Source organism: Loxodonta africana, chromosome 6 (assembly GCF_030014295.1).
Source record: "Loxodonta africana isolate mLoxAfr1 chromosome 6, mLoxAfr1.hap2, whole genome shotgun sequence".
In the NCBI taxonomy this organism is placed as follows: Eukaryota; Metazoa; Chordata; class Mammalia; order Proboscidea; family Elephantidae; genus Loxodonta; species Loxodonta africana.
In genome coordinates this window covers 87,614,757-87,642,009 of record NC_087347.1, presented here as the reverse complement: position 1 = coordinate 87,642,009, position 27,253 = coordinate 87,614,757, and the positions used below count along the sequence as shown (strand labels likewise).

The window sequence follows — 27,253 nt, the reverse complement described above, 5'->3', positions numbered from 1 at the left end:
TCTGTTGTTTGTTTCCCTATCAAAGGCTGAGTATGAGTTTATCAGCTCTGGTCTCTACCTAGTTGTATTATTGCACTTGTGCGAACAAAGCTTTTCTGATATGATGGGAAATACAAATGAACCAAGCACACGTGTCCGAGTAAGTAATACTGAAGTGGGGAGAAGGGAGGGTATGATACAGCAAGTGTTTGCCTTGGAAAGCAAAATGCCTTATATAGTCACATCCTGTTTCCTTTGGGGATCTCTTACTTTAAAATGTGTTTTAAAAATGAAGATATTGTTGAAAAATGTCTTCTAAAACATATAGCCTAATTTTCTCCTAAAGCTACTTTAGAGAGTGAAGAAGTAATTTTCTTGCTCTTGAAGGTAATTGTAATATATCTCAGTGCGAAACAGGGACAAAATTGAAAACACCAAGGAAAAAATTTTTTTTATTAAAAAAAAAAATAAAAACCTCAAGATTATGACTTAGAAACCTGAAATTGAACTCTAAAAACCAAGAGTGTGGGAAATTAACTTCACTTTCTAAATTCCATATTATAAATTACTTAAGATATGGACTGTTTGGTGTTCTACTGTATACATTGTTAGCCTTAATAAACTATTTAAGCTATTTGTTAAGTAAATGATGCTGTTTGCCCTGGTGTACTGGAAGAAACTTTATGCTCTGCTGCCTTGGCCATTTTGTGTAGGAGACATTAGGGTCTATATATGCGTCATTATTATAGCAATCTGAACACTTCATATTTTGAAATGTGTTCATAAATATATCCTACATTTTATATAAATCTTTACATTGATTATATAAATGTAGAAGAGTATGGATTGAGATGTTTTTATTTTGAAAATCACTATGAAGTGTTCGGAAAAATGTGGACATTATTCCTGTGAGCCAGTGGACAGATTGTTACTAGTAAGAGAAAAGAGAATAAACCACCAAGAGCACTCAGAATTGAGCAAAGATTTCTTGACTTTAGAAATCATGAGCCCTTAAATTTAGTTTATGCCATGAAATGATTTTTTAAAAAGTGTCTATTCAGAGTGAATAAACCATACAAAAGAAGGCCTGTTGAATTCACGCCTTTGCAAAAGGTATATAAACAAGTTAATATTAAAGTGGAAGTTATGATTATTCCTTAAATATAGAATTAAATGTAAAACTTATAGAGCCATCAAGTTTAGGCAGGAAAAGATCAATTCTTGGGTTTCTATCAAAAACTTGACCACTAAAGTTGAATTCATTTGGGTCCAATTTGCAAGGGTTTTTTTTTTTCCTTCCATTTCATATTTTTTTTTGAAGTGGTATACTTACAAAAGCAAGAAGATAATACCATTGGATAAAATTATTTTATTGTATCTGCTCCCAATTTCAAGAAACTGGTTTTTATATGATTAATAATTATACAAAACATTTAAAAATAATACCTTTAAGCTTGTAATTTTTTGGTGTGGGGGGAGAAAGACCCCTATTTAAAAGGCTTAAAATGATGTTTGACTTTTTAAGTAGAAATGAAACTCCTATACTGATTCTCTCTTTGGATCCATTTGCAACATTTAAACTACTGTATTTCTTTCTGCATTGTTTCTAGTTTATTAACCTTGCAAGAACTCTTCAGGCACATATGGAAGATCTCGAAAGTAGGTGGAATTTCCCCTCTCCAGACTTGTTGAATTTACTTTTGCAAATTAAACCCACAAAGCAAAACCTAAGTATTAAGTATTTCAGCCAGATTAGAGCTTCAATTATACACTTGATAATACCAAAATGATTGATTTGGGAAATACAGGTTGGGCAACTGACATTAGTTTTAAAACTACTAAGCAAATCACACTTCTTAATGTGTTAGAATTTTTTGGCAGAGGTAGAAAAGAAATTGCACTCCTTAATAAGCTTCTTTAGATAGTAAAAGATTTCCCCTGGTCTTAGTATGGTTTTATGAAAGGGGAGAAAGGATTCTGGTTGTGAGTCCATAACAGAAGCCGTAGGTGTTTTGTTTTGCTCCTTGTTCAGGTCCTTGTGGACCTTTCGTGAGGACTCAGCTCCACCAGCAGCTCCAATATTTTAAGGTCACATTCCAGCATCAGGACTTCTGCGTGGGCTCCTATGTAAAGGCGCTTAATGCCCAAATCTTTACAGGCAGGCATCTGCACAGCCTATCAAGCCTACCCTCTTTTCAAGGTCCTACAACCTCCAGAGTGCTTTATATTAGGTGGGCACAGATATTGGTGGCTTTGGAACAGTTTCTGGGAATCAAAAGATTACCCCTACCTATTTTACTTTTTAACCTAAGCTTCCCCACTGTCAGATTTCAGTATATACTCTTTTGAGTGTTTTTAAATATGCATTCTTTAATGGATTTCTCTAATTTCTTTACTTCAAAACACTTGATCTATACTGTGCGTAGCGTTTTTACCTTTAGAAAAAGCTCAGCATCATTTGATGTAAGATTTGAGAAGGCCGTAGTCCTTATAAGAACCTTTTAACTCCTTGAATATTTTAAGAATGGGTTTTTGTCATTAAAGCTATACTATTTTTTATATTTACAAGGATTTTGAGGTACAGCCACACAATATTATTTTCACAGTTTTAATTAATATGTCTGAAAATGTAAGAGTCAGTAGGGCTTCATTTGGTGTCACTTTTTTCCTTAATCCCTTCTAACATAAAAGTCTCTTCTTTTTTAAAAAAATACACATTTTCCAGATGATGTGATGATGATACTTTAATTCAGTATAAATTTTCTTCAGTTTTTAAGAGCTAACATTGTCACCTAAAATTTAGTTTCCTGAACAATAGCAGTGTTTACTCCCAACAAGGAAAAGATGGAGTTGAAATACACCCAGAGTAAGCTGAGAATGAAAGTCGTAGGTGCTATAAGTTAATTCTTTAAGTACAAGAATGTTAATATATTCTGAAAATAGGTTCCAACTGAATTTTCTTCTCCCATGGGGTTAATCAAATAAAAAGCATGAGAAATTGCTTGGAAAGCTATTTTATTTTTTAATTTGATGTTCCTCCCAGGTATAGCTTAAAGCTTAACCATAGGGTTTATCTCATTCATCAGTTAGGTATACCTGTTTGATACCATTTATTGAAAATGAATTTAAGAATTGTGCAGGATAAATGAATATATTTCAAGATACCAGATTTAGGTTTCTTCTGTAAGTGTTGCATAATTTTCTTGTGTTTTCTTGTATGTTGGTTCCATTTGCCGGGTGCTCTTAAATTGTCCAGTATTAATACAAGAAGAGTGTACCTATGATAGTAGGGAAGATGCTGATGAGTTTTTTACTTTGGTGATTTTTCATTTTCCTGTACGTGCAAAGCAGTTTACAGGATATACAGTTTTATACTTATTATGTCCTTCTAAAGACATTCTGCAGTATTTTATGTTAACTCTTAAGCCACTAATGGCTCTTGAGTAAGTTCAGGTCAGAAATGTTGCAATAAGTGGTAAGTTTCTGACAGTGTGGAGAAATAAATAGGAAATAATCTCAACAAAAGGTTTTTACTGACCCCAGTTATTTTAATTTAGGCCATGTCTATATAAAGCTCTTTTGACTTATTAAATAGAACCTTTCTTTCGGCATTGTATAGACATAGCTTTGGTGTAAGTTGTAAGAACTCCCATAACCTATTATCCTATGTACATTTTTTTTCATTCTCATCGGATGCATCAAACATGCAGCGGTAATAAGCCAGATTCTACTCAGGTGTGTGAGAGCACTTGCCTTAAATCCACTCTTTCTCAAGTGTATATATCATTAGTTATTATGAACACAAATTGATCTCAAAAACTTTATAGAAGACACTCTTAAACCACATTTTTAAACATTTTTATAAGAACTATATAAGATTACCAAAAAATGTGGGTGGAGGCGTTATAGAGGGACGTGTCACCCACAGTCAAACCTAACCGTGTCATGATAACTTAATATTTTGACCAAACAGTATATACTAAATTGGGATTTTAATTTTAAAGTCATTGCTGTTGTGGCTTCATATTTACATCTCCAGTTCTTATCCCTTTTAAAGTCATTCTTGATCATCCTGTTTTCTTTCAACAGCTTCAGAGGATGATTCCGAAGAAGATGGAGACGATAACAGAACATTTGATATTGCCTAGTAGCTTCATATAAGACAAATGGATGATTTGTGAACAGGTGTTTATTAAAATTGGCAATTAAGTATCAATTAATTTTGTGGGGGAATGCCTATTAAATACATTGATTATATCTATACATGTAATGAATATATATATATACACATGTGTACATGTATATGTATATTCATTCTCAAGTGTTGAATTAAAATTTTACTGCTGGACCTTTTAACATGGCCAGTGAATCTAATGTTTTATAAACTGGTAATCAAAAGTATTTTTCTTTTAGGTGAGTGGGAAAGTGTTATCCTTGTTTTAAGTATCTAACCAGTGCCCACCTCCAACCTTTTTTTGTGTTCTGATTACTGTAGTCATATTTATGAAAAAAGGTTCGTGTTTTACTAGTGGAAAAAATGGGATAAAATGTTTTCAAAATAAATTGCCAAATGGCACCTATTATTATTTCCTATTATTTTGCCATAAGTTGCAGTCTCATTTTGATAATCATTTGCTTCCAGTGTTCAAAAAAATAATGAATGGGGAGAAGGTTCTGAAGAACATTATATTAGGTTCCCAAATTTAATTTGAATTCTAAATTCACCTAGCAATAAAATCTAATTTTTAACCAAGTATATACATGGAAAATATATAAATGATGGATGATTTTTTTGTATTGATTTGAAAAATCCAGATTATATTTAATAGGTCATAGTCATAGTATGTAGATATTCCTTTTAGGAATATTACAGCTATAAATTATATAAAAATTGCCAGTAAAATGCTATTTGGTTAAAAAAATTGCAATCTCAAGTTAATGGAATATTTTTAAATCCCACATTCAAAGTTTAAAACACTGGTTTTCAATGTGTTTTTTAGTGTTGTCACTTCTTTAGATAAATATGATATAAATAAACTGTTTAAATCTTGATTGTTTTTAACTGTTCTTTGGTAAGTCTGAGCATTTATTTGATGACTTATTAATATTTTTCACTACCTTTGGAGAGCAGATGAACATTACACCTATTCACCATGAATAGGTCTACACTGTGGTCATTAGTTTTGTATACTTCATGACATTGTATTTTTCCTCTTTCGACACCCTTAAATACACTTAAAACCACCTCCAGGTGGTTTAAAGTTGTAGTCTGGTGTCATGACAACAACTTTTTCAGAAGTTAAATAGAAACCATGTGCTTTCTCAAATATGAATGAGTGGTTTGTCCAATGTAAGTCATTTTGTTGGTATTATGTAAAACAGCTCAAAATAAAGTGCTTACCGATTGGTTTATGTTACAGCTTGAGATGTTTGCTTTTTAAACTGGTGCTCAAAAAAAAAAAAAAAAAACTTTAAATCAGCCAAGAATTTTATTATTTCAAATTTTCATTTTATAAAAAAAACATATTTCTAAAACATATTTGCTCAATTCGTGCCTTTTATCTTTGTATTGCCTTACTTAAAGCAAAAATACAAATTTTAAAGATGCCAATTTTAGTATCTATTCTGCAGCCCATTAGAGATGCTCTGAGTTTGGAAACATTTTTTCTTTTATTAGAATTCAGCAGAAAAATTTAAATGTCTTCTGTTCAACCCACAAAAAATTTTATTTAAACTTCTTAATTAACTGGTAGAAAATATCCCATTTGTTGCACATATAAATTTTTTATATATAGTTTTGTTAACATTAAGTGCTAAATAACAGTGATACATAGTGGCTTGAGCCTTATACGATTATTATGGTTCCTCAGTACCACTTAATATTTAAATACTGTCATGTTAAATTCTGACACAGTTTAAGCATGACACTGGAGATATAAGAGGGAATATAACAAAAATCTTTCATTGGTTATCCATTTTAAGCACCAAAATAAAAATAAGACCGTATAAAGCCAAGAGTGCAAATATCTAAGAATACTTAGTTAAAAGTAATGTTTTCCTCTCTACATATCATGTAATTAAGAGATCAGCTGCTAACCAAAAGGTCGGTAGTTCAGATCCACCAGGCGCTCCTTGGAAACCCTATGGGGAAGTTCTGCTCTGTCCTATAGGGTCGCTATGAGTCGGAATTGACTGAATGGCAATGAGTTTTTTTTGTTTGTTTTATCATGTAAATATAAGAAATGTATTGTCAGTATTAGCTATAGACCTAAGCAAGATGTTGAAGAAAGCAATTCTGTATTCTGAATGTAAACAAGCCTACTTATATTATTGTTAATATTGAAAAAAAAAAATACAGGCTTGAATGAGTAAATAACTGTTGACCACCAGATAGATGCAAGGGCCTATTATAGGTGTTCTGACATATAAAGAAAATTATTAAATGTAGCCTTTTATCACCTGGGGCTTCTAGACCTTAAAATATGAAATCATAAATGGAAAAATGAAATCACAGCTTTAAACAGCCATTCTATAAGAGCTTCCTTCCATTACATAGAAATTGTTGGAATGTACAGTTAAGAAATTTTGTATAGGAGTTTGGGGGGAGGGTGGAGATTCCAGAGCAGCCCTAATAAAACTTTCTGCCGTAATGGAAATGTTCTATAATGTGTTGTTCAGTATGGTAGCCACTAACCATATGTGGCTCCTGAGCATTTGAAATGTGGCTAGTGCAACTGAGGAACTGAATTTTAAATTAATTTTTATTTAAATAGCCACATACAGCTAGTGGTACTGTACTGGACACTGTAGTGCTAGAGACTTGAGATGATCAGAGAAAGTTTTTAGGGAAGAACTAAGAATGGCCTTAGTTCTTGTAGGACTGGTAGAATCTAGATAGGAAAAGCAGGCATATCGCAGGTGAATGTTCACTATTAGTAACACTATTAACTAGCCTATCAATGATAAAATAGACATCTGAATCACTACCAAAACCTTGAAAATTTAAAGCTCTGACCGTGCTTAATTTGTGTTTATCCTTGTTTCTGTAATATGGTTAGTATAACATTTGCTCTTTTAGTACCATATAGCCATACTGTTCATAGTGTTCTGTCATCACAGTAGTTACTCATATCTCATTAACAATAGTGCTGTTGTGTTTGAAGAGCTGTTTTGATTCAGTACCAAATGAAAACAAATGGAACAAGTTGGACATTGCTGCCATTGGTCAGACTAGTGAGATGGTAGTATACCTCCCCATAAGAAAATCATTCCCCTTAAGATATTTGATGGGGTAGGGTTTAAGAAGAGATTACTTTAGTTGAGCTTTTAAGCTTCTAAATATAGTAAATATAATTTTATTTGTAGTCTGTACAGTCTTTCTAGCATTGCTTTTGAGCTGCAAAGGATGATTAAGAAAATCACTCTTGTTTCAGCTTTCGTATTTTTGTTACCTTTGTCTTAAAATATAAGTTGCTGAAAACTTGAGCATTTTCAGTCAATGCTTACAGTTTTATGTCACTGAAGGATAAAATTTATAAATGGTTGGAGAGCATGGGATACCTTGGATAGGAAAACTAACAGTGACAGGAGAAAATTTCTTAAAGAAACACTATGAAACAAGTGTTAGCTCATTGACAGCCTTTTCCATGCCTTCCTGGACACAGCTGAATTTTTTTGTTTTTTTTTTTTAAAGTTACTAAATTTTTAATTGTTTGTGATCAGTGCTAAATACTGGTTGTGGTCCAAAATGGTATGTCTTAATGAAATTATAAAACCATGTTGAGAATGGTGTGTTAAAATCTGTAAAATCTCCTCATCTAAATTGTAAAGGAAGATATAAATATTAGAAAAATTATCATCTGTAAACAGAATCAAGGACATACAAATATATGTTGTATTTAAAAGTCAGGCTTACCCCCTAACATCATGTTCATTAGTAAAGGAGCAAGACCTAGAAACCATGGGAGATTGCTTAAGCTACAGTAGAAAGAATACTTTTTAAAATTAAAAACTAGTATAGCAACTCTATAGGACAGACTAGAACTGACCCATAGGGTTTTCAAGGCTGTAATCATTACAGAAGCAGACTGCTACATCATTCTCCCACTCCTGGTGGGTTCAAACCACCAACCTTTCAGTTAGCAGCCAACCCCTTAACCACTGCGCCACCAGGGCTCCTTAAGCTAAAAACTGAGGTGGTTCACTAAATGGAAGGGAAGCTAGAACAAGTAAGACAAGCAGACTGGGCTTTGATTTTTATCTGCTTTACTTGGGCTTTAAGCTTTCATTCATTCAAGTGAAAGATCTTGTATATGGGAGGAGGGGCTTAAAACCACACAATTATATCTAAGATCATTCCATGCCTAAAATCTTGTTTTTTAATGAACTTGATTAATTTTGACACAGTTATTACAGGAAAATAATACTGAACAAGGAAATGTACCATAAAAACTATAATTTTCAATTTTATATTCATACACAGGAATCACTGATAAGGTAATACTTTTGATGTCTTAATCTGAGATTACCAAAAATTTAGTCAAATTGAGCATTACATTCATTTTCTTCTGCAACTACCAAAACACAGTCATCATTATAAGGTGATTGGGGTGCACTTGAAAAAACTGTGGTAAAACCAGAATCTGAATTTCTTTTGTACAGGAACCATATGATTGCTCCTAAAACTGTCAAAATGACTGTGCTGGCAATCACCAAGGCTGATATTAAAATGTTATCTGAAAAGGAAAAGACAAAAGAACATATGGGAGATCAGACTATACAAATTGCAAGTATTGCATTTTGGGGAGCACAAGTACAGTTTCATCGTGAAAATAATTCCCTATAGGAATTTCCTACATTGATGAGAAAAATACATCAAAATTACACATTTATTACAGCATATCAAGATTTATATTTCTTACCTTGTAAAAAGGCCAGAGTTGAAAATTCCAAGTAGATTTTGCAATTCTCTACTATAACATCCTAAAACAAATTGCCCACACCCAGGCCACACAACAGTGCTATTTGCTTTTTCATTCATGGCTCTAAGACTACAAACCTACTACTCTTTAGCAATAGTGTTCGTTTGAACACTAGGAGTGTGTTCCTAAGTTTCTCTAATGTCCAGCCTTGCAATTGCTTTTTCAAAATTCTTGTACTCTATTTTCATAAGAATCTAATAAATCCAGGAATTTTTTTTGTTTTGTTTTTATTTAGGAGTTAGGAGGAAAATAGTTTTTGAAAGATTTGTTTTATGTATAATAAAGACCCAAAAGCTATTTGAAAACAATTATTTTTTCTTTATGTATTTTTGCATTATGATGAGTTGTACTCATTTCAGTTGGTGCTTGGAAAAGTGAGATTTGGAAAAATTAAGATTGGTGAGAGAAATCTGACCAAAGGTCATTTTAGGAAGTGAGAGAGACCACTAATACTTTTTAAACGTTGGCAGGGTTCTTCAAAGCACACAGTTAGGAGGAGTGAGGAAACGGCACAACTGAGTTCTCCACCCAGGGACTCTTTGTTGTTATGATATCAAGTCGATTCTGACACAGTGACCCCATATGACAGAGTAGAACTGCTCCATAGGTTTTCTACGGGAGCAGATTGCCAGGTCTTTCTCTAGTGGAGCTGCTGGGCAGGTTTGAACTGCCAACCTTTCAGTTAGCAGCCAAGCGCTTAACCAGTGTGCCACTAGGGCTCCTTAATCTTAAAAAAAGACTATAAAGGTTTGCCTGAAATCTGATAATCAACTCCACACCCCTGGCACTCAGAATCCTTAATTTGCTTTCTATTTTTTCATAGTCACCATCTAACATATTAAATGTTAACTTATTGTCCCTTTCACCCTTAAAATGTAAGCCCCATTAGTGCAGAGTTTTGTTCCCTTTATCCAAAGCACCTGTGTGTACTAGGTATTCAGTAATTAGTTGTTGAATAATTTAATGGTCATCATTTAACCTCTATTGGAGTGTATTTTTTTTAACATCAAAGTAGATAATAGGCGATACAGCTACATATGAACATTTCCATTGATAAAATAGTACTCTGCTTTATGATATTGCAGTTAATACTTCTCATGCCCACATTCTATCTAAAAGATCCTCCTTAAAAAAAAGAAAAAAAACAAACATTTCAAGATTTTGGAAGCTTTCAACTCTAACCTTTGAAATTCTTTCTCTGAATTAAAAAGATACAAAGTCACTTTACCTTTAGGAAATGCACAGACATTTTTGTATAACTGTCAAATTTCTCATACTATATGTCTTTAGGCACTGACTTGTAAAAGACTGATCTGAAGCTCTGAAAAATTGTGAAGCAGTAGCCTTGACCCTGTAAAGCAAAGGGCCATTTTCTTATTTGAAGCGCTTAAATGAAAAAGAACTTAATCCAAAAATTAAGCAAACTGAACTAATTCTAATGAGACTTTCTCATAATTTCAGAGATATTTGTATCTTAAACCAGTCCATATGATTTAAATTGTTCCCATTGCACTTAGAATTTCTTTAATCATCAAGCTAACAGTTTTATTAAACTGACACAGCCTGACTTCAGTATAGCACCTTAATTTTACCAGTGTGAGCACACTGATTTTTTCAGTCTGTTAATGCACAATAAGACATTCACAATACATAGGATCTACCCTTAGTGATTAGGTAATTGTAGCTTAATGTAAAAAAAGTAACCTCAACTTCTATCTAGTTTGAAAGCATGATAATTGAGACAGTGACGATGATTTACACAATCACAGCTTTACAGAAAATTAGAAGACCAGTTATCCTAAAAACTGTTCAGCATTCAAGCTTGGTGGGACCCAGGAAGTATATATGCTGTTTGTATTTTCACGTTTTGCAAGTGAACTGTGGCCAAGCTGCAAACTCCCAAATGTGGGAGAAAGCCAATCTCAAGGCAACTAATTAGCAGTATTACAGCAATATGTAAGGTTTATACCTGGGGCAAAGGATAGTTCTAAGTTAGGAAATCTATTATTTACCATTGCTTATTTGGCTGTAAGCAAGTAATGGCTTATTATCTAGTCCTGCTTTCTCAAACGACGCATTGCATTGGGTAGGTCTGCTGCAAAGAACCTCTTTAAAAGTGTTGAAAGGTAAAGATGTCACTTTGAAGACTGAGGTGCACCTGACCCAAGCCATGGTATTTTTTTTTTCTTTTCAATTTTTATTGAGCTTCAAGTGAACGTTTACAAATCAAGTCAGTCTGTCACATATAAGTTTATCTACACCTTACTCCATACTCCCACTTGCTCTCCCCCCTAATGAGTCCGCCCTTCCAGTCTCTCCTTTCGTGACAATTTTGCCAGCTTCCAACCCTCTCTACCCTCCCATCCCCCCTTCAGACAGGAGATGCCAACACGGTCTCAAGTGTCCACCTGATACAAATAGCTCACTCTTCAGCATCTCCTACCCACTGTCCAGTCCCTTCCATGTCTGATGAGTTGTCTTTGGGAATGGTTCCTGTCCTGGGCCAACAGAAGGTTTGGGGACCATGACAGCCAGGATTCCTCTAGTCTCAGTCAGACCATTAACTATGGTCTTTTTGTGAGAATTTGGGGTCTGCATCCCACTGATCTCCTGCTCCCTCAGGGGTTCTCTGTTGTGCTCCCTGTCAGGGCAGTCATCGGTTGTGGCCAGCCACCAACTAGTTCTTCTGGTCTCAGGATGATGTAAGTCTCTGGTTCATGTGGCCTTTTCTGTCTCTTGGGCTCATAGTTATCGTGTGACCTTGGTGTTCTTCATTCTCCTTTGATCCAGATGGGTTGAGACCAATTGATGCATCTTAGATGGCCGCTTGTTAGCATTTAAGACCCCAGACGCCACATTTCAAAGTGGGATGCAGGATGTTTTCATAATAGAATTATTTTGCCAATTAGAAGTCCCCTTAAACCATGGTCCCCAAACCCCCGCCCTTGCTCTGCTGACCTTTGAAGCATTCAGTTTATCCCGGAAACTTCTTTGCTTTTGGTCCAGTCCAGTTGAGCTGACCTTTCATGTATTGAGTATTGTCCTTCCCGTCACCTAAAGTAGTTCTTACCTACTAAGTAATCAGTAAAAAACCCTCTCCCACTCTTCCCTCCTTCCCCTCCCTCGTAACCACAAAAGTATGTGTTGTTCTCAGTTTATACTATTTCTCAAGATCTTATAATAGTGGTCGTATACAATATTTGTCCTTTTGCCTCTAATTTCGCTCAGCATAATGCCTTCCAGGTCCCTCCATGTTATTAAATGTTTCACAGATTCGTCACTGTTCTTTATCTTTGCATAGTATTCCATTGTGTGAATATACCACAATTTATTTAACCATTCATCTGTTGATGGACACCTTGGTTGCTTCCAGCTTTTTGCTATTGTAAACAGAGCTGCAACAAACATGGGTGTGCATATATCTGTTTGTGTGAAGGTTCTTATTTGTCTAGGGTATATTCCGAGGAGTGGGGTTTCTGGGTTGTATGGTAGTTCTAACTTTTTAAGAAAACGCCAGATAGATTTCCAAAGTGGTTGTACCATTTTACATTCCCACCAGCAGTGTATAAGAGTTCCAGTCTCTCTGCAGCCTCTCCAACATTTATTATTTTGTGTTTTTTGGATTAGTGCCAGCCTTGTTGGAGTGAGATGGAATCTCATCGTAGTTTTAATTTGCATTTCTCTAATGGCTAATGATCGAGAGCATTTTCTCATGTATCTGTTAGCTGCCTGAATATCTTCTTTAGTGAAGTGTGTGTTCATATCCTTTGCCCACTTCTTGATTGGGTTGTTTGTCTTTTTGTGGTTGAGTTTTGACAGAATCATATAGATTTGAGAGATCAGGCGCTGGTCGGAGATGTCATAGCTGAAAATTCTTTCCCAATCTGTAGGTGGTCTTTTTACTCTTTCGGTGAAGTCTTTAGATGAGCATAAATGTTTGATTTTTAGGAGCTCCCAGTTACCTGATTTCTCTTCGTCATTTTTGGTAATGTTTTGTATTCTGTTTATGCCTTGTATTAGGGCTCCTGAGGTTGTCCCTATTTTTTCTTCCATGATCTTTATCGTTTTAGTCTTTATGTTTAGGTCTTTGATCCACTTGGAGTTAGTTTTTGTGCATGGTGTGAGGTATGGGTCCTGTTTCATTTTTTTGCAAATGGATATCCAGTTATGCCAGCACCATTTGTTAAAAAGACTATCTTTTCCCCAATTTAACTGACACTGGGCCTTTGTCAAATACCAGCTGCTCATATGTGGATGGATTTATATCTGGGTTCTCAATTCTATTCCATTGGTCTATGTGCCTGTTGTTGTACCAGTACCAGGTTGTTTTGACTACTGTGGCTGTATAATAGGTTCTAAAATCAGGTAGAGTGAGGCCTCCCGCTTTCTTCTTCCTTTTCAGTAATGCTTTACTTATCTGAGGCTTCTTTCCCTTCCATATGGAGTTGGTGATTTGTTTCTCCATCACATTAGAAAATGACATTGGAATTTGGATCGGAAGTGCATTGTATGTATAGATGGTTTTTGGTAGAATGGACATTTTTACTATGTTAAGTCTTCCTATCCATGAGCAAGGTATGTTTTTCCACTTAAGTAGGTCCTTTTTAGGTTCTTGTAGTAGTACTTTGTAGTTTTCTTTGTATAGGTCTTTTACATCTTTGGTAAGATTTATTCCTAATTATTTTATCTTCTTGGGGGCTACTGTGAATGGTATTGATTTGGTGATTTCCTCTTCGATGTTCTTTTTGTTCATGTAGAGGAATCCAAGTGATTTTTGTATGTTTATCTTATAATCTGAGGACTCTGCCAAACTCTTCTATTAGTTTCAGTAGTTTTCTGGAGGATTCCTTAGGGTTTTCTGTGTATAAGATCATGTCATCTGCAAATAGAGATAATTTTACTTCCTCCTTGCCAATCCGGATGCCCTTTATTTCTTTGTCTAGCCTAATTGCTCTGGCTAGGACCTCTAGCACAATGTTGAATAAGAGCGGTGATAAAGGGCATCCGCCATGGTATTTTCAATCGCATCATATGCATGTGAAAGCTGGACAGTGAATAAGGAAGTCCAGAGAATTGACACCTTTGAATTGTGGTGGTGCCAAAGACTATTGAATATACCATGGACTGCCAAAAGAATGAACTAATCTGTCTTGGAAGAAGTGCAACCAGAATGCTCCTTAGAAGCGAGGACGGCGAGACTGTGTCTTACGTACTTCGGACATGTTGTCTGGAGGGATCAGTCTCTGGAGAAGAACATGCTTGGTATAGTACAGGGTCAGCGGAAAAGAGGAAGACCCTCAATGAGGTGGATTGACACAGTGGCTACAACAATGAGCTCAAGCATAACGGTTGTAAGGATGGCACAGGACCAGGCAGTGTTTCGTTGTGCATAGGGTCACTATGAGTCAGAGCCGACTCAACGGCACCTAACAACAAGTCCTGATTTAGAAACAAAAAACTGTTAGGAAGAAATGAAATCTTTAGCATACTAAAAGGACATTAAGGAAGCCTGTAACAACCATCATACTTAGAAGTGAAACATGAGAAGCTTTGACTTCCCGGTCAAACCCATGCAGTGTGTTCTCAACCTTTCTTCTGTAGCTTCTGTGGCAGGCATTGCCAATGACCTCTATAAAACTAAACCCATAAACGGGTGGGCACATTTCACTGCTTAATCTGCTGCAACCGGATTATTAACCACCCAGACTTGAAATTTTTTTCCAAACTTGGATTCCATACAATTGCTTTCTCCTTTTCCTTTTATTTTTCAGAGTGCTCCTTCCAGTCATCTTTATGGGATTCCTTTCCCTCTGAGATGGTTTTGAGACCCATCATAGTCTTACTTGCTCTTTCCTAAATGGTTTCCATTTATGTGTGTGTATATATATATTTTTATATATATATATATATATATATACTTTTTTTCCAAAATAACACTGCTTAAAAGCCTACAAGGTACGTAATGAGAAAATATCGGGCTCCTAGTGCTACACCTGCTAACTAAAGGGTCAGCAGTTCAAGTCCACCAGGTGCTCCTTGGAAACTACGGGGCAGTTCGACTCTGTCTTATAGGGTCGCTATGAGTCGGAATCGACTCGATGGCACTGGGTTTACCCACGCTACTTCTCACCCTTAATTTCCATGCTTCAAAGGTAACCACTTCTGTTATTTGCATCCATGCTTCTAAATAACAAGTTTACACTCCTTGATTTTAATAGATGTTATATATTGACTTCTTCTATAGAAGGATAAGGATTTAACTCTCTTAAAATATATACACCAACTGCTAGGCTCCTCCTTTCCTCCTCTCCCAACATAGTTTTATCATAGCAGCCCCAAGCTGAAAGAAAATATAGCACACATCTCTGACAAAGGATTTGCTGTATCTATACAAAAACCTTATCACTCAATGAGACAACCCAATTTAAAAAATATGGACAAAAGACTTAAGGCATTTCACAAAGGAAGGCATCCAAGTGACATGTGAAAAGATGCTCTATAGCAGAGAAATGAAAATTAAAATCACAATAACATTACAAACAGACAATACCATCACTGCGGGGATGTGAGCAAAAGGAACTTGCATACATTGCTAGTAGGAATATAACGTGGCTCAACCACTTTGAAAAACTTCAGTAGTTTCTAATATACCATATAACCCAGTAATCCTATTCTTTGGAATATACTGAAGAAAAACAAAACGTAGGCCCAAAAGAAGACTTCTGTGAGAACATTCATTGGCAGCTCTATTCATATTAATCCCAAACTGGAGACAATCCAAATATCCATCAACAAGAATGGATAACATTTTTATCAAACTGCAGCAATAGAAAAGAGTACCATGTATATACACAACATGGGTGAAGTTAAGCAATATGTTGAATGACAAGCCAGACAAAAGAGTATATGTTGTAGGAATATATGTGAAGTTCGACAACAGGCAAGTCTATGGTAAGAGAAATCAGAGTAGTGGTTTACTTCTGGTGAGTAGTCGTGGGGTGGACGTTTTTTGGGAAGGGAAATAAAACTTTCTGGGGTGACAGAAATGTTCTATATCTTGATCTGAGTCATAGTTTCACAAGAGTATACATTAAAATTCAAGCTATACATTGAAGATATGTGTATTTTATTCTACACCTCAAAATGATAGGAATTAAATACATTATCCAGTTGGCAAAAAAAAAAAAAATCTAAAGGTTACATAACAGGGTCTCTATCGTACATTGCTACGGGGAATGCGAAAGGGTACAACTCCTCTGGAACAATATCTGTCAATACTGATGAAAGTTTTAGATTCATTTTTGATCCAGCAGTTACATTTCAAGGAATCCGTTTTACAGGCAGATTTATGCAAGGTGTTTCATTGCAGCAGCATTTATAATAGCAAATGTTTGGAAACAACCTAGGAGGAGTCCGATGCTAAGTAAATAAGTACATATACTCATATAATGGAAGAGTATGCAGTTGTAAAATAGAAAATCTATAGGTAATGATATGGGGAGATCTGTAGACTACATTGTTAGTGAAGTAAAAGGGCGAATAAGGCATATGTCTGAATTTGCTTATATTAGCGAAAGAGAAACCTTAGAAGGTTAAACTAGAAACTGATGTAAATGGTGTCCAGTAAAGGGAAGGGTAGAATAAGGTGGATGGGGCAGGGTATAAGAGAGACTTTGCAAGTGTTTGCTGTATATAGTTTTGATTTTTGAGCCATGTAAATATATTACACGTTTAAAAAATAAATGCATTTAGCCCTTAAGGGAAGCTGCTGCTTGAAATGTAATTAAAATTATGAGGTGTAGCTTTTTAAAAAAAAAAAAAACATAAGATGTCATTTCCCATAAAAAACAAATAATGGAAGTCAATGGAAAAAATTATAATTTGGTTTTTAAAAAAGTTCATTTCATACATAACTTGCAGTACCATATTTAAAATGCAGAGTCTTACTACCAAGCTAAGAGACCTTTCTACATTCTTATAAAATTTGTCTACATTATGTTATATAATCAAAAAATTTTAGCGTTTTTTACTTGTGGAAAAATTTTAAGAACATTACGTACCTGATAAATACTTCTTTTCATATGGCACTAAAATACAAAAAAAATACGAAAATTAAAATTTAAGTATAGTTTTTTAAAAGGTTGGCTTTAAAGGCTTTCAGAGCATTTAAAAGTAGTTTAAAACCCTTTAGTAGCTTAATATCCATATTTCTGTTGCTTAGTCAGTTGTCTCCGTATCTGTTTTGAACTTAGTTTTTAAAAAAAAGAACTAGAGACCTAATAATGCATTAGCTTGGTTGCTGGAGAAAGAATAAGAAAACTGATGAGGTGAGAGAAAATAAGAGGATTCTGGTTGGAGAGTCTGTAGAATAGTCTTAGCAATATTAAATTATAAAACTGTGATCTTACCCTCCATATGAATTTCCTCACTATTTCTGATGTTTTCAACTTATAGTTTAATTAAAAATTAGGTTTATATAGTGTCCTGAGGTACAGTAATGAACCAATTTTTAAAAAATCAAATAAATACTGGAAATTGAATGCTACTACCATAAAACTACAACAAACATTTAAGCAATCACTATAAAACTGATAGTAGTTAAGTACCCTGCTGTGACTAGGCGGGTGGGGAGGGATTGTGTATAATTTCAGATGTAAAGAAAGGAAATAATCAGAGTCAGTTGTATTTTGGTTTACAGTGGAAGCAGAAAGGGGGAATACTAAGGATGCAAAATGGAGAAATGGCTGTGTCATGTTTCAAGTATCCTAAAATCATATTTTGGATTTTTAAGTTTCTTTAATGAAAAAACATTTACTTTCTAAAATTTAAAAGTATAAACTATGTTCAGTAATTAACAATAACATCAAAAATCATTGTGGGCCAGCACAGTTCTTTTAAAAAGAACTTTGATTGGATGAAAATTTAGATTTTAATCCAGAATAAATTGTAAACCACAATGTAATTTTTTCTCTTTGTTGACTTAAAAAAGAATGTTGGTTCTTATACAGAGTCTAATTTTCTTATAAAGTAACTTTAGAATTCCAGAATCATACATGATTATTCATCACTGCCACTGCTCAGTCAAATCACATGCAAAGGGACTGTAATAATTGAACAAAAAAAAATTTTTGACCTCTTGCAAACTCTAAGAATAAGCACATAGAATTAAAGTTATATCTAGTTCAATTGATCTGAAATATAAGAGAATTACATATGATTTCAGAGATACTTGGGAGCAAACTCCTAATATATTCTGAAAATTTACTCCCTCTATTTAACAAGGCACACTAATCTCAAAGAAAATTATCTGAAAACCAGCCCTCCTTCCTCTACCCTTCTTTGATTGGAAAAAGGCCTTCATACTTACTAGCTGCTTTACAAAGTGTTCCTTCTACAGAAGAAACTTCACAATTTCCTTTTTTCCATTCTCCTGTCTTAGTGTGCAGAAAAGCACAGGTGTCAACTAGATCCTCACCATCATCTTGGTCTGTCCACTTAGCAAAGGTCATATTTGATTTATCAAACCACTTGAAACACGCATCTGCCAGATAAGGAATATTTTCAACATTATGAGAGTATAAAAACTAGTTGCCATTAAATTGATTCTGACTCAGTGATCCCTTGTGTGTCAGAGCAAAACTATGCTTTCAAGGGCTGATTTTTCATACGTAGATGGCCGGGCCTTTCTTCCAAGGTGACTTTAGATGAGGTCAAATCTCCAACCTTTTGGCAGCCTAGTGCATTAATCGTTTGCACCACCCAGAGACTCCTCTGACAGTATGAAAGGTGTTAAAAGAAAGAAATCTAGGGTTAAAGATGGGAGGTTACTAAGGTCTGGTCTAAACTTTTGCTTATAGGATTTAAATCAGAAGGAGGAATATATTGCTTGTACAGGTAATCACTATGAGTCGGAATTGACTCGACGGCAGTGGGGTTTTTTGGTTTTGGGTACAGGTAAATCATCAAAAGGTATTGAAGATTTTTTTTTGAAGAAAAATACATTTTCATGAGAAACAAGAAAAATAGTTAAAATATTAATAGTATCCTTAGTCATTTCATCTTGATAATGTCTGCATATGTGTTTTGTATTTTTCTATAGTGATGATACATTTATATAACATACTTTTGATGGTTCAGTCTCTCCTTACCCTACTAATTGCTGAAATAAATACTAATTTTTATGATCATGACATATTACAAAAATACTTAGCCTAGAACAACATTTTAATCCAGATAAGAATCAGCTGTGGCTCTCTATATGTGAAACATGCTGAGCAATTCAGGGAAAAGCTGTGGTACAAGTCCTATAGTTACATACTGAGAATATATACCTGGAGGCCATGGAAAATGTCAGTTTAAACTAGAGAACTGAAGAATGTTTTTTAAAAGCCATCATTTTCCCTAAGATTAAGAGGGGAAAAAAAAACCCAGAACACAATGATACCCCACAAAGGTAAATATCACTTACCATCTGTGTCATAAAACATTCCTAGTAATATATCAGCCGGGCCTTTCCATTGCTTTTTCAAAGTATTCAGTATAAAAGCATTTTCTTCTTCATTGTGTATACTAATCATGTCTGCTCCTGAAATTATTTGGGGGAGAAAAAAAAGCATGTTCCAGACTCAATGAAAGTCTCATGAAGTATATAAAAAGGATTCATTATTATAAGACACATTACACTTTCATGTCTTTTAAAAGAGACCTTTTTTAAAAAATTAATTAAGGGGAAAAGAAAACTCTGAAAAGGTCAAAATCTCCTAAAAATCACAAACTAGACAGATGAAAGCTCTATTATAAATAAGGCGAACACCTCAAAAGGGGGAAAAAAAAATTGGTCTAAGGATGTGAAAAGGGCCATTCAGCCTATCAGTAGGAAATATAATGCAAGAAATGTGTGAAAAAATGCAGTCTCACTAGTAGAGAAATAAAAACTAAAATAAGCAGATTTTTCAGACTTGCAGATTAAACAGTGCTGGCCTTGGGTTAAGTATAATCTTTGACCCAGCAGTCCTCAGCAGTTTACCCTAAGGTAATCGTTGGTTCTCTGTTCAAACAAGTAGGCACATTCTTTTAAGACTGGAAAATTGGGAATAATCTAAATAGCCAATATTAGAGGATTGTTTAAATCAAGTATAGTGTATGTATATAATGGAATGTATACTTATGAGAAAAAGTGCATTCTATATTTACTGCCACAGAAAGATGTTTTAAAGGGAAAATGCAGAATACAGAACAGTTTGCTTAGTACCTCATTTTTGTAAAAAACACCAGTATTTCTTAAAATATATTTACATAAGGAAAAAAGTTTAAAAGGATGGTTACCAAAATGCTAAACAGTCATTAGTTTACCAAAAACCCAACCAAACCGGTTGCCGTTGAGTCAATTCAGACGCACAGGGACCCTCTATGACAGAGTAGAACTGTCCCATAGGGTTTCCAAAGCTTTAAGTCTTTATGGAAGCAGACTGCCACATCTTTCTCCTGCTGAGCAACTGGTGAGTTCAAACCTCCGACCTTTCAGTTAACATCTGAGCGCTTAACCACTGCGCCACCAGAGCTCATTGTCATTAATTTTCCATTGCCACTGAGTCAATTCTGACTCTTAGTGACCCTGTAGAACAGAGTAGAACTGCCCCTGAGGGTTTCCAAGGAGTGGCTGGTGGATGCGAAGTGCTGACCTTTTGGTTTGAAGCTAAGCTCTTAACCACTGAGCTACCAGGGCTCTAGCGTCAATAGCTTACAGTGGTTTAATTTAGCGTGACTTTTATTTTATTCTTTAAATGTTTGCCTATCTATTTTTCTAACTTTTCTATGGTGATCATGCATTAATTATGTAAGAACATTTAAAGGAAAAAAAAAAATAAGACTTTTAAAATACTTCATAATACTTACAATAGTCCAAAGTCAGGTTTCAGCAAGGTTCCCTCTCTGAGTCCTCCATTTTTTAAAAACTATGATGGTTTTCTTATCAGTTCCAGCTGCTATCACTTCCTGTCTGTTAAATGTCACATGGACTTTTAATCTGTTTTACGCAAGTACATACTTGTAAAATGTGACCAAAATGCCACTCTAGAAAGATCCTCGAGGATCTTTATTTATTTAACTAGGTTGCAGTTTAGGCTTAAGTATTCAGAGATGAGTTTTTCATCCTTTTCTGTAACCTTGTGGCAGCCAATGAGACTTTAATGATTTTTTTAAAAATTGTAATCTAATTAAATACTGTATAAACTTAAATTGCTATGTCAGGCAAATAAGACACACTTTTCATTTTCTTTAACAAAAGACAGCCTAAGTCCCCAAAGAATGCATGTGCTCAGGCGACAACGCGTTACCAGTGACATTACCTGCTGAGATGTAATTTGAGTTTTCTTTTTATGGCTAGTGACATAGCTCATATCTCACAGAAAGGAAAATTTAAAGTATTATTTGTTCTATTGTAGTTATAATGCATAAATTAAAGGTAAATGTTGCAGAATAAGAAAAAAATTAGTCTCATGATTATTTACCTAAATGATTCAATCAAAAATAAAGACTGGTAATATCAAGTAAATTAGCACAAAGCACTAGTAATATTCATAAATACAGCTTTCTGTAGCCCAAAAGTCAGAAACCACTTATTTTATATACTCCTAATGATAGATTTTTTTAATGACAGATTTAAGATGATTTTGTATGGCTGTGAGGATTTTACACATTCAGACATAGGTATTCTAGTATTCCTTATATATTATTTTCTTCCTACATAGCAGGAAAACATGGAATTCATGTCTACCTACTGTTCGAAACTAAAACACTTCCCAACAAAAAATAAGTAATACAGAAATCCTAACTAAGTTTAGCTAATTTTCTGAGTAATCAATGAAATGAATATTTCCAGAGTGGAAACAAATGTATAAGATTATCAAAAAAATAATGGGATTATTAGATATGCCTGGAGAACTTCTAAAAACCGAATCAATAAGAAAAACTGGATTTACAAAATTTTCACTAGGGAAAAATTTAATTTTCTTTAGACACAACACAAATTTTACAAGCACATTTGTATACAACAATTTAAATTTCTAAATGGCTACGCTGAACAAGTAGTTAATAGACTTTGAAACAAAAATCAGACAACAATGCTGGGTGTTTTTAATTTTCATTCTGCTTTGTTTGCTAAAGAAAAATAACAAATACAAGTAACTACAATTGTTTTTCAGGGGAAATCAGTCAACACCAGTTAATTATGCCTGTATAGCAAACAGCTGCTCAACTGAATGCTTGAGATAAGTATTAAAGCTCATTGATGAACGTCAATCCTGTGGCTCTTAATAAAAAGTACAGTCACATACATGTCTTTTGGCTTTCAGCCTCCAATATGATACCTATTATTGTTTATGTCTACCTAATACAAATGGCTAAAAAAAGGAGAGAAAATAGATATAGGGCAAACCTAATTTTCTAAAAATCTTGTAAAACCAGCAAAATTGATATTAATTCCATTTCCCTGAAGTAAAATTATATTGGCATGTTGGAAATTTTGTATTGTTTTCAAACAGCAATATTCACAGGAAAGAATTTTCTAAAGAGAATCAGTGTGTACTGAGTACTTAATTTGTGGCACGTAACAGGATTAGAAACTTATATCCTTACATTTATTCCTTCTGTAGTAAGTGTATGATTTCAATATAAGGTATCCCTAATGCAATCTGACATTCTTTCAAAGATTACATTGCTAAAAAAAAAAAAAAAACCCAGTGCCGTCAAGTCGATTCCAACTCATAGTGACCCTATAGGACAGAGTAGAACTGCCCCGTAGAGTTTCCAAGGAGCACCTGGTGGATTCGAACTGCTGACCTTTTGGTTAGCAGCCATAGCACTTAACCACTACGCCACCAGGGTTTCCAATTATATTGGTAGTTTGTCCGAAATTGTGTTTTTTTAGGTAAAGGGTATTTCTAAATGCTGGAGTGATACCTATATGCCTATGACAGAATTTGATGAAATGATCAAGAGATATCAGATCTCAAAAAGTAATAAAAAGCACCTTTAAAGAATCAAGACTCTCATATCATCAGCCTAGGTACTTCAGTTGACAAAGATGATAGCTCATATCATGATTCTAGTTTGAGCTGATAATGTGTTGTAACAATTAGTGCTTAACATCTTTTGGCCAAATATATAAATAGTTCCCCAGCACATCTTTTTAAAAATGACATTTTTATTTAATTCACAATGTGAAGTTATAAATATATTTCACAGAGAACATTGATTGCATGCTTTTGCAAATGGTGCTTTTCTCATTTTTCTTTAACATACGCTTATCTACCAGGCTGACTTCAGGGTCCCAGGTAAACTGACTTCTGGCCATATTGCATGACTGAAACGTCACTTCCAGGGCAGAATAACAAAGTGCCCTGGTCCTAAAATCAGACAGACCCTGGTTTGAATCCTGGCTCTGAGAATTATTAACTATGTGACCTTGAACAAGTAAGGGAACTTACTCTCCTCTCAATAAAAGAATAATAATAAACCATCTGGTATGTTTGTTATGATAATTAAACAAGATAAAGTATATGCTGTGTTTAGCATAGTCCCTGACACATGGTTCACACATTAACTAGACACTGCTGTTGGACAGTAGAGCCAAAATAGACAGTCACTGGATGTTGTACATTTATTCTAAGGACCCAGTTAAAAGTGAGATATGACAAAACCATTTTGTTAAGAAATTAGTGAGCAGTGTTTACTCATTTGCAAAATAAATAAGCAAACAAAAATGAGTTAGTCCCCTACCATGGTCAGTACACTGATTCCTGACATCTTCTATGCTTTCTACTTTGATGGCTTCTTGAAGAAAAATGTAACAATTGTCTTGAAACTGAACCCAGATAGATGAAGGGCAGTCTATATGGAAAAAGAGAAACGCTGTTAAATAACCTGAGAATAACAATTTCACAAATTCTTAAAGATACAGATACTGGATATTAAATTTTCACAGAAAAAAAAAAAGCAATTTCCCTTGGCAATTTAGAGACAAGGCTCTCAATCTTTGTTTGAAAAAAAGAAATTGATCAGCATAATAGGAAATTGTTTTTTTACATCATACATGTAGGAAAAAAGAAATGCGCCAATGATTCTCTTTTGATTTGACAGAGCAAAGTTACAATTATTTTGGTTGTTTAGTAATTCACATATGTAAATTACAGCATTATTGCCAGGGCAACAACTATCAAGGAAAACGACCAATCAGAATTACAGGCTTCTCTTTGAAGGTTTTCTTCTTAGTACATAGTAGCAATTTTGAAAGTCTTAAGAGTTTTAAAAGATCCCTTTGTTCAAATTATACTAATTTACAGATTTATATTTTTATCAGCAGAGAACAAGTTGCTAGATTCTGAATATTCACAAGTTTTCATATTGCATAGGAAAACAAGATTGATGTTCTTATGAATGTTCTTAATTTAACACCTCCTCAAAGTGGATTCTTTGAACTAGTTTTATGAAACAGAACTATGTCTCTTCCTCTATTGCTGTAAGGTGGAGGGGGGGGTATCTCCATCTCATTCTTGGTCTCGTTCAAGTGAAGACATGCATTTTTAAGCCCAGGTGCTAGGATTTCATTAGCATTATAAGCAAAAGTATGCCTGTAAGCCACTTTTAAGCAACTCAAAAGATTAGATAGGAACCTTAGGGGGCTGTGAATTTATGTTAATGGGGGAGGAACAACTCAGAAACTGAGCGTGAGAATGGTTGCACAACTCGAAGAATGTCATCAGTGCAACTAAGTGGTACATGTAGAAGCTGCTGAATTGGGGTATGTTTTGCTGAGTATATTTTCAACAACAAAATAAAATTAAAAAAAAAAAAGTATGCCTGTAAGACCTTGATTTCACCTGCCAAAATGGAGAAAGGAGGGTAGAATTTTAATTCCAGTGAATAAGAGAACAAGATTAATCTTTCACTCTTTTAGGCTTACACAGGTTTTTTAAAAAAAACTTCATTGGTTTTGAATTATGGTGAATTCATGTTTGGAACATTTCTTAAAAAATTAAGTTTTATTATTTTCAAGTTATTTATGTATTACAATTTTAATATAAACAAAAACCCTATTACAAATATCAGAATTTACCAATCAGATTTATTAGCCTAAATTAATTCAACACCCTGGATTTACTAAACTCAGAATATGGCAGAGACCATGAGCTGTCCCCAGTACTTGACCTCAGCTTCTTACATAACACAGAGCACATGGCCACCAAGACGGACTGTTTCCCAGTGTCTCATAACTTCTGGATAATCAGATGTGAGCAGAAGTGAAATGTGCAATGTACAGGTCTTACCTTGAAAAGGAAGGCATGTACTTCCCCATTCCCTATTTCTCCTTTTCCACTGGCTAATATGTACATATGGTAGTTTGCCATCTGTAATCATGTCAATGTGGCCAGTCAAAACACGGTAGGAATGGGTGACATGGGAGGATCCCAGGTGAAGGTGTAGTATCAGCCCTGGAATACTCACACTCAAAAGCATTAAGGAGAGTGAAAAATAAACTGTCTTCCTAATCCATTGTTAATTCAGATCATTGTTATAGCAACTGGGCCAATACCTTGATACAATAGACTACTTAAAATTATGCCAGTGTTTGAGATGTGAGCCTTCCCATGCCTCCTGATGCCAAATTTAATAGTTAAATCACCCAAGACACAGCCAATTGAGGATAGGTGTCCCAAGACACAATTTATTTTGTATTGCTTTTTTTTTTTTTCCCTGCTGTTTTATGAGCACTTGCATTACACGTGTGACTACGTTGTTGTGAACTCTGGCGGGAACCTAGACCTCTACCACTACAGTGGTTTAAATGTGGTGGAAGAGGAAGGCTTTGACAGTTTTGGAAAATGATCATAATGAAACATTAAGTAAAAGAACCGAGTTATAAAATTATGTGTGCAGTATGATCTGAAGATTTAAACAGTAAAGAAGCCCAGAAACATTCAGGAACTGTAGATACCAGATACCTTTGTAGGAGGAGGGTCCAGAGGGCCTGAAAAAAAAGCATGTGGCTTAAAGTCTATATATGGAGCAGTCAGACCCTTAGATCCCCTTCCTGAGAATCACTACCCCACCATCTTGGTTTCATTGTACACCTCTACCTTCTCTGGAAGACTGGCCTTTTCCTACTCACAGGAAAACTTCTGTTTCTCCAAATCCACTTCCAGATCATCAAACATTATTCTCTCTCTGTTCACCCTTTAAGGCCTTGGCCATCCATCTGAACTACCCTCTCCGAAACATTACCACTGGAATTTATTTTGACTTTCTCTTGTTATTTCACCACACTATTCTCTGTCTCCTAAGCCACCATCCAACAGCAGTGTAAAGAACCAGAAGGAACATGGCTTTGAAGTCAGACAAATTTAGATTTTTATCTTGGTGATAAGACCTTAAACTAATTCCTGTGTTTTCTCAGGAAAAAAAAAGGGTAGTAATTTATCTCACTGGGCTGTTGTGAACATTAAGTAAGATGCTGCAATACTACACAGCACAGTGCCTGGGACGAGAAAGGTGCTCAAAAAATGACAGCTTTTATTGGTATCCTTCTCCACTAAGGATTGACTGCCTTGAAAATAGAGATTTAGCTTCATTAATCTTTGGGTCCCCAACACCTCAGATAGCTCTTGGAATATAATAAGGATTTAAAGTATTTTGCTACATGAATGAATGAACAAATCCTACCTCTTCCTGATCCTTAAATTACCATCTCTTCAGCATCTTCAAACCGTCCCTTTTCAGTGAGTTCATTCTGTCCTTGAAGCATGCTAAGTTTCTTATATCCTAAAATATAACTGGACTGACCTTATTGCCAATTTTAGTGCCTTTACTGGTATGCCTTTTTAAAAAGTAAACTTTTATTGAAGTATAACATACATCCAATGCACAAGTCATAAATAAACAGCTTGGTGAATCTGCACAAAGAACATACCCATGTAATCATCAGCGAGATGAAGAAAAAGAACATTAATCCCTTTTGGTCACATCCCCTTCCAAAGGTAATCACTATCTTAACTTCTAACACCACAGGTTAGTTTTGAACTTTATAGCAATGAAAACTCTTTCATGGCTCACTTCTTTTGATAAACATTACTTTTATGAAATTCATTCATGCTGTATATGCTTATATTAGTCTCCTAGGGCTGCCATAACAAACTACCACAAAGCAGGTAGTTTTAAGCACCTACTTTGTTTCACACTCTGGATTGTAGGAGTCTGGATTCTGAGTGTTGGCAGGGCCATGTTCTCTCCAAAGGCTC

At 34.8% G+C, this 27,253-nt stretch overlaps 2 protein-coding genes across 11 annotated transcripts in view; one reads left to right on the top strand and one right to left on the bottom strand.

Annotated features, from left to right (window-relative positions):
- The window catches only part of MARCHF7 (membrane associated ring-CH-type finger 7), a 69,347-nt gene extending 46,638 nt beyond the window's left edge, over positions 1–22,709 (top strand). For 3 of the 8 annotated variants that reach the window (XM_064287098.1, XM_064287099.1, XM_064287100.1), the window contains 3 exons: positions 26–139; positions 1,590–1,638; positions 4,069–5,396. In XM_064287098.1, coding sequence (XP_064143168.1) covers positions 26–139; positions 1,590–1,638; positions 4,069–4,127 — 222 coding nt within the window. In that variant the 3' untranslated portion in view covers positions 4,128–5,396. Of the gene's footprint in view, positions 1–25; positions 140–1,589; positions 1,639–4,068; positions 5,397–22,162 lie in introns of those variants that run through there. The other 5 variants (XR_010322305.1, XM_064287102.1, XM_064287101.1 and 2 more) reach the window with 4 other exon arrangements.
- Positions 5,440–27,253, bottom strand: part of LOC100665193 (CD302 antigen) — a 157,928-nt gene continuing 136,114 nt past the window's right edge. The window contains exons 2-6 of one of the 3 annotated variants that reach the window (XM_023542924.2): positions 23,739–23,849; positions 19,429–19,545; positions 18,328–18,501; positions 17,021–17,047; positions 5,440–8,714 (exon numbers count right to left, since the gene is read on the bottom strand). In XM_023542924.2, coding sequence (XP_023398692.1) covers positions 8,515–8,714; positions 17,021–17,047; positions 18,328–18,501; positions 19,429–19,545; positions 23,739–23,849 — 629 coding nt within the window. In that variant the 3' untranslated portion in view covers positions 5,440–8,514. Of the gene's footprint in view, positions 8,715–17,020; positions 17,048–18,327; positions 18,502–19,428; positions 20,959–23,738; positions 23,850–27,253 lie in introns of those variants that run through there. The other 2 variants (XM_064287096.1, XM_064287097.1) reach the window with 2 other exon arrangements.